General features: G+C 39.2%; 1 protein-coding gene across 1 annotated transcript; it reads right to left on the bottom strand.

Annotated features, from left to right (window-relative positions):
- Positions 1-12,304: 12,304 nt before the first annotated feature.
- LOC103357213 (lymphocyte antigen 6D) lies at positions 12,305-13,271 on the bottom strand. Its single transcript, XM_008281653.1, has 3 exons — positions 13,162-13,271; positions 12,856-12,954; positions 12,305-12,704 (listed from the first exon to the last, which is right to left on the bottom strand). Exons 1-3 carry the CDS (start codon positions 13,208-13,210, stop codon positions 12,625-12,627), a joined length of 228 nt encoding a protein of 75 aa, XP_008279875.1. The 5' UTR covers positions 13,211-13,271; the 3' UTR covers positions 12,305-12,624.
- Between the last annotated feature and the right edge of the window lie 1,778 nt (positions 13,272-15,049).

Genomic DNA, 15,049 nt, shown 5'->3' with positions numbered 1-15,049 from the left:
TGTCCCCTGCCTTCGCCCTAAGTCGGCTGGGATAGGCTCCAGCCCCCCCGCGACCCTCGTGAGGATTAAGCGGTGTATAGATAATGGATGGATGGATGTTTGCAATATATCTGCTAAGTGAAAAAAGTGAAAGGCTGAGGAGACAACAGTGAAAATTTTTCTTCTGACCTGGCTTGCGGGATGTTTCTCCTTTTTCTTTGTGCTGGAATTATGCGGTCCTTTCCCTCCTTTGGTTTCTGTTCTGTGCTTCGTCTTCCGCATCTCTAGAAGAACACAATGTATATAATTCACTGGGTTAGTGATACATTGGAAAATCAAAGAAAATCAAAAAGTCACAAAGTATAACTATTACAACTTTTGAGCATACTTTAAGTAATTTATTTTATACTATAGCAACCTTAACGATTCAATTAAACATTCTTGCTACTAACAGTCTGAATAATCACAAAAGCTCTCATAATGCACAATTGTTGCAGGTTTGTGTGACAATTTGTACTAGTCAGTGGTTTGGGGTGCAGTTTTGCTGGTGAACTGGCTTTGAAACCCCAAGCCACATCTTTGGATGTCATGCTGAGAGGCCAAATTAATGTTGGCATATACTTTAGATGAGCTTAACCTATTTATTTCCTATTTACCTTCGTTGTGATTGTTGGGGATGTGGACTAAATCTTCTCGGCTCTTGGCAGGCTGCCAGACTGCAGTATTACAGCCAGGGTTATCTGCCAATGAGGGAGATGGACATTTTAAGTGAAAAGTCAGGGTGAATGGAGGCCACAGTCACAGCAACCTGACTGAAACCACTATCTAAGTCATAGAAAGGCAATCTGGTAGGATACTGGAGGTTGAAAGCCAAATAATAGACAATAAAATAGCAGTTTGCTTCACTGTAGTCTTCCTGAGCATTTATGATACAAGGAAATGCATGGGTGGCAACACAGTGTCTTGGGCATTATGTAAAGTTACATCTAAACACTAATGAAGAACATGTCTTTCCAGCATTAACAATATAAAAAGTCAATTGTTTACACTCACCCAGTGCTTCATTGTCTGATGTAGATTTGGATATATGTGTTCTGAAAGTCAAGATAAGTAAGAAATTTAATATTATGCAGTTTCTTTATTACCCCTGATTAGAGATGACAACACTGATATGACAACATTATAATATAGTTACTGACACTTGTCAAAAGATACAACTAAGGCAAACCAAAATCACAGAAGGCTTAAAATGTCATCAGGAGAAAGTAGACTCATGCTGTGTGTGCATATTCTGCTAAATCTAAGAACTGAGTAACCATCAGTGTGACCACACATATATGTTTCTTCCAAAGTAAAGCCAGGGGAGTAAAGGTGTTGCGGTGACTGAGACCTTGAATCCGCTTAGTCCAACTAGCCCAAAGCCATAATCTGCCTTCTGGTGGCCCAACAGTCGGCAGAGTGCTACTTATCAAAAAACAAAAAAAACATTCTCAACCAATCAAGCAGAATAATATTTAGAAAGCTTTCTGTTCCAATTGTTTCTAATCAGAGGTCAATCCCCCCTCTTCTGAAAGTGCAGCATTCTAATAAAACACAGAAAATGAACTAAAGATAAAGGCGAGGAGAGGAGTACAGCTGAAGAGCCCATTTGTACTGCTGCAGGGAGGATTTATAGATTTACCACCCAGTGAAAATAAACAGTCATATTATTACTCTATGGGAAAGCCCTTTCACTTGCAGGGGAACTTTCTGCTCTGGTTAGCACGCATGTCCAACAAAAGACAAAGAAAGAAAGTTATAGCATACAGAAGATAAACACAAGCCTGATTACCTGATGTGTTTTTGATACAATTTCACTGTATATTTATAGCATAAATAAGAACAGTAGCAGCCATATAAAATAGATTCATCTGAGAGCTACACATTTTTGGTGCATATAGTGCAGTGTTTGTGTGTTTGTGTGTAATTTTTTTGATGAGCTCACCTTCTCTTTTTTTTACGAGTATTGGTTCCCTGCATGTGAGGCATCTCCTATAAGAAACAAAGCATGTACATGCCCAACAATCTGTTTAAGAAGAGGAATTTTTTGAGAAAATTCAATTTCATTCAATAAATCCTGTAGCGATTCCGATATAGCACATCAGGAACATTTCATTTTAATTTGCATAACAAGCTTCAATTAAACATGTGGAAAACTGAGGCAGCTGTCAACTGGCTCTGTTCATCATTTGATAATCAGCTTTTTTTTTTTTGAGGGACAATCTGGGTGGCGGGAGTCTAAAAGTCCCAATTCCTGAGAGACTTGACCTCATACAATCTGGTCATGCTTGTTTCCATGGCTCCATCATTCACAATCTGACCAACATGCATGTGTTATGGCCATGCTTGTACATGCAGAGATTCGCATGACACAGTGCTTGTCCAACCCACCATAGATATGGATCTTCCAGAGCCTCGCCCCTTTGTGTTTTCGTCCAGCAGCACCGCCGGGCTGCAGGAGCGGCTGCATGATCGGCTGGATGAACGACTGGGGATGGGTGGAGGTGGGCCAGCACTGGAGCTCTGCACTGCCTCATACAAGCTGTCCATAGAGCCCTCCTAATGTCAAGTGGACAAACAGTAAAACATACAGCTGTTAGAGGGCAGAAATTTGGCAGCAGGCATGATTTATGAATGGATTTAATCTGTTATGTCAGATTAAGTCAGATTACTACAACCACACACACCAGCTTGAAGGTAAAACCAAGCCTGCATACAGAACCAAAATGTTTGCACGAAACAACATGTAAAGATGCATTTCATGGTAAACAAGGCATTATTATGAGGACTGGATACGACAGTAAAGACATGCCACTAATGCTGCTCCAAAGCTCTTCTAAATTTGCTTGTCAAGCATGGATTGAGAGAAGGACTGAATTTCCTTGGAGCAGATTTCAGTGTGGATTAAAATTTGTTTGGCTTGTTTGGATTCCTTCTAGGAACACATAATCAATTCCACTCCAGCTTGCCTTGTCTGTACAGTATCATCTTGTCATTGTACCAGACAGCTGAATTTTTTTTTTTATATCTGAAGGTGTTTCAGTTGAAGTTTGAACTCTTGGAATGTATTCAAGTGGATCTCACTGTCTTCATTTTCTACAGTTTCCCTGTGGATTTCCTACTCTATTGGCATTTTGGTTGTATTGCCTTTTAACATTGCTTCTATTTCATGTAGTATATTGTAATCACTGGTACAATTTTTTTTAATTGTCATTTTCATAAAAACAGTTTTGTGCATATAATCTTCTCTCTGCAACGCACTTGTAGCGTTCTGCTTTTAGAAAAAATCTTACTCAGGAGTGTGTGCAGAAGTCAGTGTGCACGTGATGCAGAGTAGCAGCAGTTGGGAAGACAATCAATGCAAACACAGTTCAAGCCACTGTTTTCTGCAGCAAGACATTTGTTTATCTTCTTGATTATTAGTCAGCACCCCCCAACGTCTGTTCAAGGTCAAGCTTCAGCATGCAGCCTTTGTGCCCTTGTGCAGCATTACAGCTGCAGCAGCATCTGAGGCACTGCATGTGTGCATGCTGCATGCATGTGTATGTGTGTCTGTCGGATGTCTCAACTCTCATTACTTCACTATCAATATTTTCTTTTATGCCTTCTTTTTCACTTTAGCAGCACCCACCTAAAAAAAATCCTGAAATATACAAAGTAAAGCTAAAATACTCTGATTATCGTAAAACTGTAATATTCCTCCTGGTGGGGCACAGATGAGGTAAATTGATTGAAAGCCCAACAAAGTAGATGAGTTTGGATAACTATTTTAAAATTTTGAGGGAACTGAGATGTGAATTGTACAAAAAGAGTCTTATGATTAAACTGTAGGTTCATGATCTGAATGCCTATAAAGAAGAAGTAACAGTTTGATTTTCACAAGAGTTGCATGTTTAGCTTATTTAGTGGTAATCTATCAAAAAACCTTGTTCATACTTCTTACATATATGTGTACATATATTTCCAAGATTTGCACAGCGTGCTCTGATTCACAGACACTTGGAATATAGTCATTGCAAGCATCACAAGTTTCTCTTTCCTTCAGCAACTCTCACACAGCCTATTATTTACATACAGAAAGCAAAGTGGCATCCCTTACCAGTGAAAAGCAGAAAAGGTTCATGTTGGCCAAGAGGTCTCCTGTTCTCTATGGTGCGTCAGATGGAGGAGAAACAGCGAGCAGAGTGACAGCCAGAGGCTAAGAGACACAACAGCTCAGTGTGAGCCCAGCCCAGGTCGCCTGCTGTCTTCTCAGATTAATACCACAGTGAAATCCCTCTCCACTAATCCAATAGATGGACCACCATTACTCTACCAGCTAAAGCAGAACTCGCTCCTGACAACAAGCCCACCATTGGTGGAGCAAGAGACTGAGTCTTTGTTTTGAATCTTTTCTTTTACTCTTCTTTTGTAAGTGTTGCCCTGCAGCCATGCTCTTTTTGACATCATTTTTCAGTAGAAGTTAAAAGTAACATAAAATGGGACTGCAAGACTATAAAAAAAAATGGGATTAAGTAAAGTACTATAGTAAATGCAGTGTTAACCCCTTTCACTTGACGAAATAGCGTGAAACAATGCACTCATCATCAAAGAATACAGTAATATTGCACATCAAATAAACAGCAGAGCCTGGGCTACAAGAATATATAAGCTATTTTTACATGCCCCAAACACAACTCAACAGCAACTAAATGAAATATCAAATATGGAAATCAATATAGCACCACCCAGTCAACCCACTCGCCAAATTTCTGGCTCTCGCGCTTTGCTTCTGAATGCAAAACGCACAAACAAACCCTCAAGCGAAAGCAGACAGTCCACAGATTTCAAACATATCCATCAAAGCTCTCTAAAATGAAAGCATTAGCGAGAAATAACCCAAAAGAACAGCAAAAACCGAAATCGCTTCATCAAAACATAGTTGTAAAATTTCTCTTACCTTAGCTGTTTTGCCATGAAAGTTGATTTTATCGGTAAATCCACACCGTAATCAGTTAGTACGACTTCCTGTGTTACACTGAAATTATTCCGGGCGTTTTTTGGGATCTTCGTTAGCCCAAGGGAGCCAAGGAGTGGAACGGCTCGTCTTCAAGATGGCGTATTCTATTGGCTCTAACGATTCGAAGGAAGTGTCAATCACTGAAATCGACCAATCTATTATGGTGATACAGCCTTGTGTCACCACAGTAGCGTCACAGCAGTCCGTTCAGCATTATGCAAAGGATGCGTTACACATACAGCGGTCTGGTTGAATTTTCAAAAAACTAAAAAACTGCTGTATTTTGATGTATTGAACCCCATTAGTGATAAATAAGTGAAATATATAGTTTGTACATAAGAAAATTCAGACGGTCACAAGTGTGCAAAAATGTGCCAAAGTGTGCCAAAATGTGACCTCACCTGTACTAAAAACTAGTAAATTTCTTTTTGCTTCACTTTATCAGAGTCAACCTTTGCAGAGAGAATGTTCACACATTGTGCTATGATGTGGGAGAGGTTTAGAGCTGCAGCTGGATCAATCCAAAGAGATTATTATCCTGAAAGTGCTTTTTTTTTCTTCTTCTTCTTCTTTTAGGCGAACCTGAAAATTTTTCATTTATGCTGTGTGTCATCTTCATTTACTCGTAGCCAGTAACATATATACTGATATTTACACATCTGAATAAATCTTACAAGTGTTCCTTTTATTATGACACAAGAATGATTCAAATAGACCTTGTGATTGCAGAGATAAACTGTTGTTTTTATGGGTATGTAATTTTCGAGCCGAGGCCTGAAAAATAGCTCAGGGCTGAACAGATTAACAAATTTATTAGACCACCTGTCATATCACGAGAAAACATAAGTAGTTTAGAAATCTTTCAAAAACTTGTTCAAAACTGAAAAATGCCATTGCTATTTATTTGGCAAATAATAAACTCAAAGTACTAAGCCCTTTTCCACACATAATAACCAAAAAACTTAATATTTTGTATGACCTCCTTTGGCCTTGATAACAGCTTGCATTCTTGCTGGCATTGTTTTTATGTACTTTTCCACAGTCTCTTTTGTTATTGAGTTCCAAAGAGTTTCTAGTTGTTTTCACAGACTTGCTGTAGATGATTCTTTTGTGCAATCAATCTTTGAATGTACTACCACCCAAATTTCTTCAATGGGATTCAAATCCGCACTTTGACTTGGCCAGTCCATCAGTTCCAGTTCTCCAGATTCTTTTTTCTTGCTTGAATAGTCTCTGCACAGCTTTGAAGTATGCTTGGGCTCACTGACACCTATGGAGGTATAACTGTAGCAAAAATATTTGTAAATGTGTATGAAGACCTGTGTGTCTGTATCTCGCTATGTGTATCTATAGTGAGATTTTTCAATGTATAAAAAGATTCGTTGATGTGTAAAAAGTTTTGTAAAAGATTTGTCTATGTGTAATAAGAATTGTACAAAGATATTAATAGATGAAAAGTCTAAGTATTTGGCTACAAGTGCTGAAAGTACAGACAAATCACCAGTTACAAGTCAAGCAGGCCTCACAATTGGCTATTCTTTTCACACATGACTTTTGCTACACTTCTGCCTAGAGATTTGTATCTGTAACTTAGGGTTTATTTGCCCTAAGCTCAGGCTCACAGGCTCCTTCATTCTGGCTGCATGCCGCTCTGCTGCTCTGTACCTCAGTAGTTATACTGCCTGCAAGCCATCAGGTGGCGCTATCCCCCAGAGTCTTTGAGAGCACATGACATTGTCTTGTATATATGAACAAGTTAAATTTGCTGAGTTTGTGGGTCACTGAGCAAAAACTTTCAAGTTAGAAATGAATATCTCAATGCTCACTAGGGTCGCAAAGGGTTTGAGCCTATCCCAGCTGACTTAAGGCAAAGGCAGGTCGTCAGTCTATCACAGGGCTACACTTAGAGACAGACAACCAAGCACACTCACATTCACACCTACGGACAATTTAGAATCATCAGTTAACCTCAACGTGTTTTTGGACTGTGTGTGAGGAAGCTGCACAGAGAGAACATGCAAATCCCACACAGAATGATCCCAATTTCCTCACCGGGATGTGAACCAGCGACCTTCTTGCTGCTAGGCAGCGGTGCTAACCACTGCTCCACCTTTCCAACCACTAAAACAAATTTTTCTGTTCAGGAATATCAAATCAAATCAAGTTTATTGTCATTTTGGTGTACATACATCGTAGTACAGGAAAGATGAGAGAGCGTTTCTTCAGGGTCATTTAATTAGTAAGTTTTGTGGAATACATGTCTGGGATAGGCAAGACACTAAACGTTCACTCTCGCTGTCTTCTGAAGGGGCCGCTGTGTCCATGCAGGTCACCATGTAATAAAACATATCATTTTGACATCTTAATCAAGAATTAATAATGTGCTTTATTACTTTTTCCATTTTTTTGTGAAACAGTAAATGTGAACATTCATGGATAACAATAATAATTATACCTTAGCGTTAAAAATATAATTTCAGTTAAAGAACTTCTACATACTATTAAACATTACAGAAACATAAAAAAATATTTTGAAAATTAACAATGCTTTTAATTTAGGGCATATGTGACAGAAACCTTACATTGAGTGGTGGTCTAATACATTTGTTAAGCACTGTACACCTAGAGCCACTTCAGCTATAAGAGTAAAATAACGACAAGGAGGCTTGTAATATGTGACAAAAATCACCTACAACAACCATGCCTTCATGCTGTTCTCATTTCAACATAAAAACACACAGAGCACAGTGCACAGCAATTCTCACATTCTCTCTTTCCTGTGTGGGCAGAAGATATGCCCTGTAATGTGGTTCTGTACAACTACTGACTTCTTTTTCTGAATACTGATGGAAAATTGTCACATATTCTGGTTTGGGGGAAACACCGAGATACAAAAAAAAAAGATTTTTAGATCTGAAGACATATTGCTTGTAGTCATTGGATCACTCTGTGTATCTGGTGTAGACCTTCCATGTGCAATATGTGTGCATTAACTTGTGACACATCAAGTGTGAAGGTGGTGTTCTGTTAATCCACCAATCATCCACCTCTGATGTCTGAGCGGCTCGAATAGAAGAAACAGCTGGAGAGATTTACACATGTGAACCATATTTTCATCTGACATGACAGGGAGCATCCCACTACAAGAGGAGTAATGTTGAAAAGTACTTTGTATCCGTCCAGCTCAGTCAGTTCATTGTTGTCTTCTGATGTGTTTGCGATCTGGTTGAAATGTTGATGTGTTATTTGGGCAACATAATTATGGCTTTAAATGTGAGTGAACAATATAATTATTTATTTATTGCCATCAACCCACTTGCCTGAAAGAGTATCCTCAAAATGAAATGAATAAAAGTATGTTGATTCTGGGAACAGCCTGTCAGGAACTGTGCATGCCTGGCAGTAACAGGGTGTGACATGGCCAATCTGAATGCAAGGTACAGTAATGAATGCTGCCAGGCAGGAGGCCCACATCAGCCACAGGTGTGAGTAGCAGCTTTGTACATGTGGGTGAATTTTATGTCTGTTTAAAAACAAATTGCATTAAGGATCCTGCGTTCTTTTACCATCAAGACAACAGAGATATTGATGAACGTGAAATACCTACACAAGCTGGACTGCTGTTATTTCATCACATGAGCTTTTACAATCACATCCTCCTCTGCAGGCAGCTAGTGGACAAGATAAAACTACAGAGGAGACCCACTCATTAAAATATTGCATTCTAGTTTCATGAACAGTCCAGAATATTCTATGGTACCTTTAAAATCAGCTGAAATCAGAGGGAACATTTAATTCAATTTGACCTCCCTCAAAATAAAACCAGAAATCAGCATACACTGTAAAAAAAAAACAAAAAAAAACTTAAGAATAATTTTTTTTAAAAAAACAATTTACGTATTATTCATTACGTTAAAAGATTTTCCTTGTTTGTAAAATTACAAAAAACTAGTAAAAACACAGAAAAAGTATAATTTTACATGTTAACAATGTAAAAATACATTTTTTACTGTATTACTAATAAGAAAGCATATGATTTTATGGATATTTGCCATTACTTGAAAAAAAGTACATCAAGGACAAATAATGGTAAATATTGTTAAATTACAGATAATCCTGAAGAAAAGTCTTAATTTACATGTTGACCTGTAAAATTTAATTAATTCATCAAATAAAAGTCAAAACAAGACAACACTGTAAATGATGTCCACATCAAAAATCAGTATTTCTACAAACATGAATTTTTATCTTTTACAACTTTTGTAACTGTAAAATCACATTGTCTTATTTTATTGAAACTGGTTAAAAAATATGTTTTTATAAATTTAAAAAGTCATAATTTTACAGCTAATTGCCATTATTTTTAACTTGTTTTCCTTTTACAGTTTTTGGATGTTACAGTATTCCATGGCTTTTTAAAAAAAAAAATTTTTTTTTACAGTGTGCATGAGCTATGCAGTTATTGAAAGACACCGGCTTTGTTTCCCCCTGCCCTGCATGCAACAAAAGACAGCTGACAGCCTTAAATTGACTAAATCTATTTCTTTATTTGTTTTTCTTTGAATGATTTTACAACAGATGACTGTGCGAGTCCAACTTTACATATCAATAGTGGCAGGCAATGACCCACATAGCTGTAGGCTGCTGCAGTGACCCAGTAAGTGACATCAGGAAGGGATTACATTTGTGTGTGTGTGTGTGTGTGTGTGTGTGTGTGTGTGTGTGTGTGTGTGTGTGTGTGTGTGTGTGTGTGTGTGTGTGTGTGTGTGTGGTTGCCCTGCTCATACAAGTATAAATGAAATGTGAAATAACAACGTGTTATCATTATCTGAAAATGTGATGAGTTTGTTTGATGGCCANGCAGCCCCCCCCGGCCGCCACCCAGTCCTCTTTGCACCCGACCCCTATGATTCCCTCTGCGGGTGGTGGGTCCGCAGGAGGGCGGGCCCACGTCAGCTTTTCGGGCTGTGCCCGGCCGGGCCCCGTGGGCAGAGGCCCGACCACCAGGCGCTTGCGTTCGAGCCCCAACCCCAGGATAATATAATATAATATAATATAATCACTGTTCCATCATGAAAGCACGTATCAGACAATAAGCAAATCTGAGGATTCCTTTGAATTAATTTATTGCCTAATGTATACTTGTGGCATATCTGACATTTTTTTACTTTCAGCTGCAACCCTGGCAGTGTAAAAAGGGTGTGGGAGCAAATTAATAACAAACATAAAATCATAATTCAGAACGGTATGATTTTTCACCTGGCTCACTGGACCAGCAGCCACCAAGTCAACAAGTAGCGGACGCTCCATTGTTTAATTGGTTGCAGACCTGATGTCCTCCGTGAGCTGAAGAGAAGGAGAAGAGGCTGCCACTCAGGGATAATGTGCCGGAATAAGAAGAGGCGCTTCAAGCCCACCATCATCACCAGGAATATGGGCTCCATCTTGAACAAGACGGACGAGGCAACACGGCACCAGAGGTCATATTGGGAATGTAGACTGATGGTGTTCTGTGAGACTTGATTATCGGAGCTAACAGTGGATTCCAATGTTGCACTGGACAGGTTTCAACTGATAAGGGCAGACAGGACACGGGAGACTGGTAAGAGGAAAGGAAGGGGGCTTGCTGTGTTTGTAAACAATAGATATTGTAACCTTGGGCACATCACTATCAAGGAAAAACTATGCAGTAGAGACACTGAACTGCTAGCCATTAGCATGCAACCGTATTATCTACCAGGGCAGCTCTTGCAGGTCACTTCACTTCGTAACGTATTTCCTCCCCTCTGCTAACGCTGACTCAGCCTGTGATGTCCTCCACTCGGCTGTAAGCAGGCTGTAAACACAGCATCCATGAGCCCCCCTCTTAATTGCCCAGGGACTTCAACCAAGCCTCTCCTTCCTCGATGTTGCCAGTATTCAGCCAGTATGCCACACCAGAGGAAATAAAACTCTGGGCTTGTTTTATGCCAACATTAAGGAGGCATACACATCATCACCACTGCTTCACCTGGGAAGATCTGATCATGACCTTGTGCATCTTCTCCCCGTGTACAAGCCTCTAGTACACAGATTCTGGTAGATTAATCGTAGCAACTGGACTTGCTTGAGTTCCTTGAAGACGTTTCACCTCTCACCCACGAGGCTTCATCAGTTCTGACTGACTTGTTGGGAGTTCCAGATACTTTTATCCTAAGGATCCATTAACAGCTGAGTTTCAATTGAGGGTTGTTGCTCCTCCCCCTCGTTATGTGAGTCGTTAGTGCTCCCCCTGCCACAAAGGGGTTCATTAAGGTCTTTTGTAGCGAGGTGTGAATGCGGTTTCATCTTCCTGGGGAGAGATCTTAGGACTGAATTGTAAACAGGTGAGAGATGATGCTCAGACCCTCACCTCTGTTGAGGGATGGTCTTTCCAGTTTGACATAGATGGCTTCTTTCACTCCTCTCTCAAACCATCTGTCCTCCCTAGCTTTGACATTGCCAGTTGCCAACAGGAAAAAAAATGACAAGAATGGCGACCTGTCCAGGGTGTCCCCTGCCTTTGTCCTAAGTCAGCTGGGATAGGCTCCAGCTCCCCCCTCCGAGACCCTAGTGAGGATTAAGTGGTGTACAGATAATGGATGGATGGATAATTAAACCAGTATAATAAGGCAGAAGGTAGACCTGCTGAAAGATTTAGTGAGGTCTCTTATTTCATTCTGTGCATTACCAGCATCTCTTTCAGTCAGTGCCTGGCATTTTGCTTGAATCCTTTGAACAGTGAAATTTCTCCAACTGCATAAAATCCAAGGTAGTATTCTTCTGGAGGAACATTAAACCCCGATTCATTATCAGAAAAATGTGTGGGCAGCTATAACTAAGCATGTAGAATTTGTTGTTTGAAGCATTCAGTATGTGTGACATTAGAACATTACACATATCCCTGGATGTAAATATTCTAATTTAAATAAATAATAAACAATTTGCATCAAGAGACACTTTGATTTGAACAAAGCTTTAATACAACAATATTTACATTTATACATAATAGGGATGGACTGATACCTCTCTTTGATTTCCGATACCGATACCAATACTTCAACTTTGAGTATCTGCCAATACCGATACCATCTCTCCTCCTAAACTTCTTTGGAAATACCTTATTTGCATGGATACATTTGTTTAAGATGGCTTTATCAAAAGCCTCATACTATTAAAGCATAGACTTTGCTTTTCTAAGAAAGGAAAAAATAGCCAAAAGCATGTCTCAAAGTGAAACNTGTGTGTGTGTGTGTGTGTGTGTGTGTGTGTGTGTGTGTGTGTGTGTGTGTGTGTGTGTGTGTGGTTGCCCTGCTTCCAGCACACATTTACTAAAAGAACAAAAAAAATAAAAAAAATAAAATGACTGTGACTACTAGTGAGCTGTACAGTTTAAGATGGGTGATGAAAAATTTTCAGGCAAAACTAGCATATTTCAGTGAAAACAAAATCAAAGAGAAAATTGTTGCAGTAAATTATAAAGAACTGACAAATCACCTTGCAGTATGTTCAGACTGATCTAATTCATTGTATTCATTCAGTAATAACTGATCAGAAAGTGAAAGAAAAAGCAGAGAGGTGCCTCAGTTTTAGCACAGGTCCTCATCGCAGCAGATTGTGAAATCGTCATCAACACATGAGTTCTCACAAGTTCGAGAAAATTCATCCCCTGTTGAAAAAAACACAACAAATGCAACAATGTGCAATGACTGAATCATTCTTGTGTTACTGTAATATTATGACTTTTCCAACACATGAACACACAGATGAAATTATAGTTATAAGAGCAAACAACATGAATGCAGCAGAACAGGTCCTACCATGCACAATGGTTTTGCAGTACTGGGATGATGACGGGCAGTCTGTCTCTGTCTTACAGTCCAGGTCACCATCACAGGTGTAACATTTGAGTGTAAGCACTTATAAGAAGACAAAATCCATCCAAACTGAGTCAGAGTTTTCATGTACCCCAACATTATTCCCACCCACATCAAGGAAATAGCTCAAATCAAATATCGCCTTCAGGGTAAAAGATTGCTATAAACATAAATATGTTTTTAACTCATTTTGACTTTTGTTTTAAAACCAAGGCAAAGAAAAAATAATATAAAGTAGCATTCTCCTACCTTGAGTGCTACACAGCAGGAGCAGGAGCATAAGAAGCAGAACCTTCATGTTGTCAGATGGTATGTGGATAAACCTCTTGCTCTGGCAGTTTTATACTGGCGTGCCACATACCAAACTCAGTCATGTACTTCCTTGTCATAGATTTTCCAGTAAATGCTGGTCTCATTTTTAACTCTATTGTCTCAAAGAAAACATGAAAAGAAAGTAAACAGAGTTTTACAGATCAAATCAGTATTGTGTTGCAGATTGCAGGAAGATTGGCTAAAGTTACATTTAACCCTCTCCTGTAGATTGTCACTGATCAACTTTGAATATCTGAGAGTGGCTTTGAGATTCGCTCTGAGCTACAGACAGGTGAGACAGGAAAAACCTGAACTTTCAACCCTGTATACTGTGGGGGCATGCTGTCATGAACTGGGTTCACTTAGAGAGAACAGGCATAGAGATTACCTTCATCCCTTGATGAAACAGTTCTATCCTGATGGGAGTGGCCTCTACCAGGATGACAGTGCCTCCATTCATAGAGCATGAGGGGCCACTGAATAATGTGATGAAAAAGATGTGAACTATATGCTATTGGCTTCACAGTCACAGGATCTCAACCCAACGTCAGATTTTAGACTAACATGTTAGACAGCATTTTTCCCCACCATCATAAAAACACCAGAAGTAGTAATTATCTTGGGGAAGAATGTGTTCAACCCTTTAGAAGATCTCAAGAGGCTTGTGGCATCAATGCCGAGGTGCACGAAAGCTGCTGTGACGCCACTTGATGGCAAAACACCTCACTAAGTCTCTTTATGTTTGGTCTTCCGTTAATTTAACCCGTCTGTAGCTATTATATCAGATTGTATAGAAGACCACTTCAAAAGTTTCAGTAAGTAATTCTGTATATTTCTGTTCTTTGGCTTCTTTGCAGAAGCTCTGGGGGCTTAAACATACTCTTTCATATCCAACCATCCAACCAGAGGGACACAATCTTTCCAACAACAAGACAACAATACTTATAACATATAACACTTACATTAAAAATGTCCTTGTTGGCTCAGGAAACTCACCTAGAGGAAATGTCATACTGATGAGATGGAAGAGTGGGTCAGTCTGCCATTGTTCAGAAGCTGTGCTGCTTGTTTCCAGACTTTTTAAAGCAGTAGTCCTGTGTACAACACAACAAAATACTCAGCTATACCCGAATCATACAAACTTTTCCTAATAAAACATGTACAAACAGACTCCAATTCTAGGAGTCTGTTTGTACAGAACTTCTTTGTCGTATGTACTTAAAGAGGGGTGGCTATGCTGCTTAAATACATCTGTATGGAAACAACAACTGTACAGAAATAGTTCTGCAAAACGTTCTGCAAGGAAAATAGTAGCAAGTGAATGTAACTGTAGCTCTATGAGAATGTGTGTGGTTCTCTAACAGCCACATCTTGGCTCTGCTCCTGTATACTGAGAACATTACTGTAAATGTTTGCTCTTGTGGTGCCGTTTGAAATTAGAGAAAGAGAAAATCACCACATAGCATCTGTGGTTCGATCCCACAAAGGCAAAAATAGCAGATAATTCATTATTTTCAGCCAAATTAAAAGCTGGATAGTACTCAAACTCATAACCTTTTAAACAGTAGCCCAGACCAAAATAACAAGACAGAAAAAAGGATTTAAAATAACATCTAATTTGCGAAATAAAACACTAAAGAAAAACAAAGTCAAACAGGAAGGTAACTTGTCAAACTGATCAATTTTTAAAATAAAATACATACGAAAAACTGAAAAATTAAGACCAGTAATGCTGGGACCCCGCCCCAGGCACTGCATTTGCTCTTTCTTTCTTTCTCTTCATCTCCATCTCTTTATTTCTCTCTCTCGCTGTCTCTCTCTTTGC

The sequence above is a fragment of the Stegastes partitus genome, unplaced genomic scaffold (assembly GCF_000690725.1).
Source record: "Stegastes partitus isolate 25-593 unplaced genomic scaffold, Stegastes_partitus-1.0.2 Scaffold241, whole genome shotgun sequence".
NCBI lineage: Eukaryota > Metazoa > Chordata > Actinopteri > Pomacentridae > Stegastes > Stegastes partitus.
Note: the sequence above shows the minus strand (reverse complement) of the source record. Positions and strands in the feature narration are given on the sequence as shown.

Bases quoted from the DNA above. Each gene is read 5' to 3' on its own strand.
- LOC103357213 (XM_008281653.1), bottom strand. From the start codon at position 13,210: ATGAAGGTTCTGCTTCTTATGCTCCTGCTCCTGCTGTGTAGCACTCAA. The intron at 12,955-13,161 runs GTAGGAGAATGC...TCTTCTTATAAG, and splicing joins CCTGCTGTGTAGCACTCAAG to TGCTTACACTCAAATGTTAC. The intron at 12,705-12,855 runs GTAGGACCTGTT...TTTTTTCAACAG, and splicing joins CTGCAAAACCATTGTGCATG to GGGATGAATTTTCTCGAACT.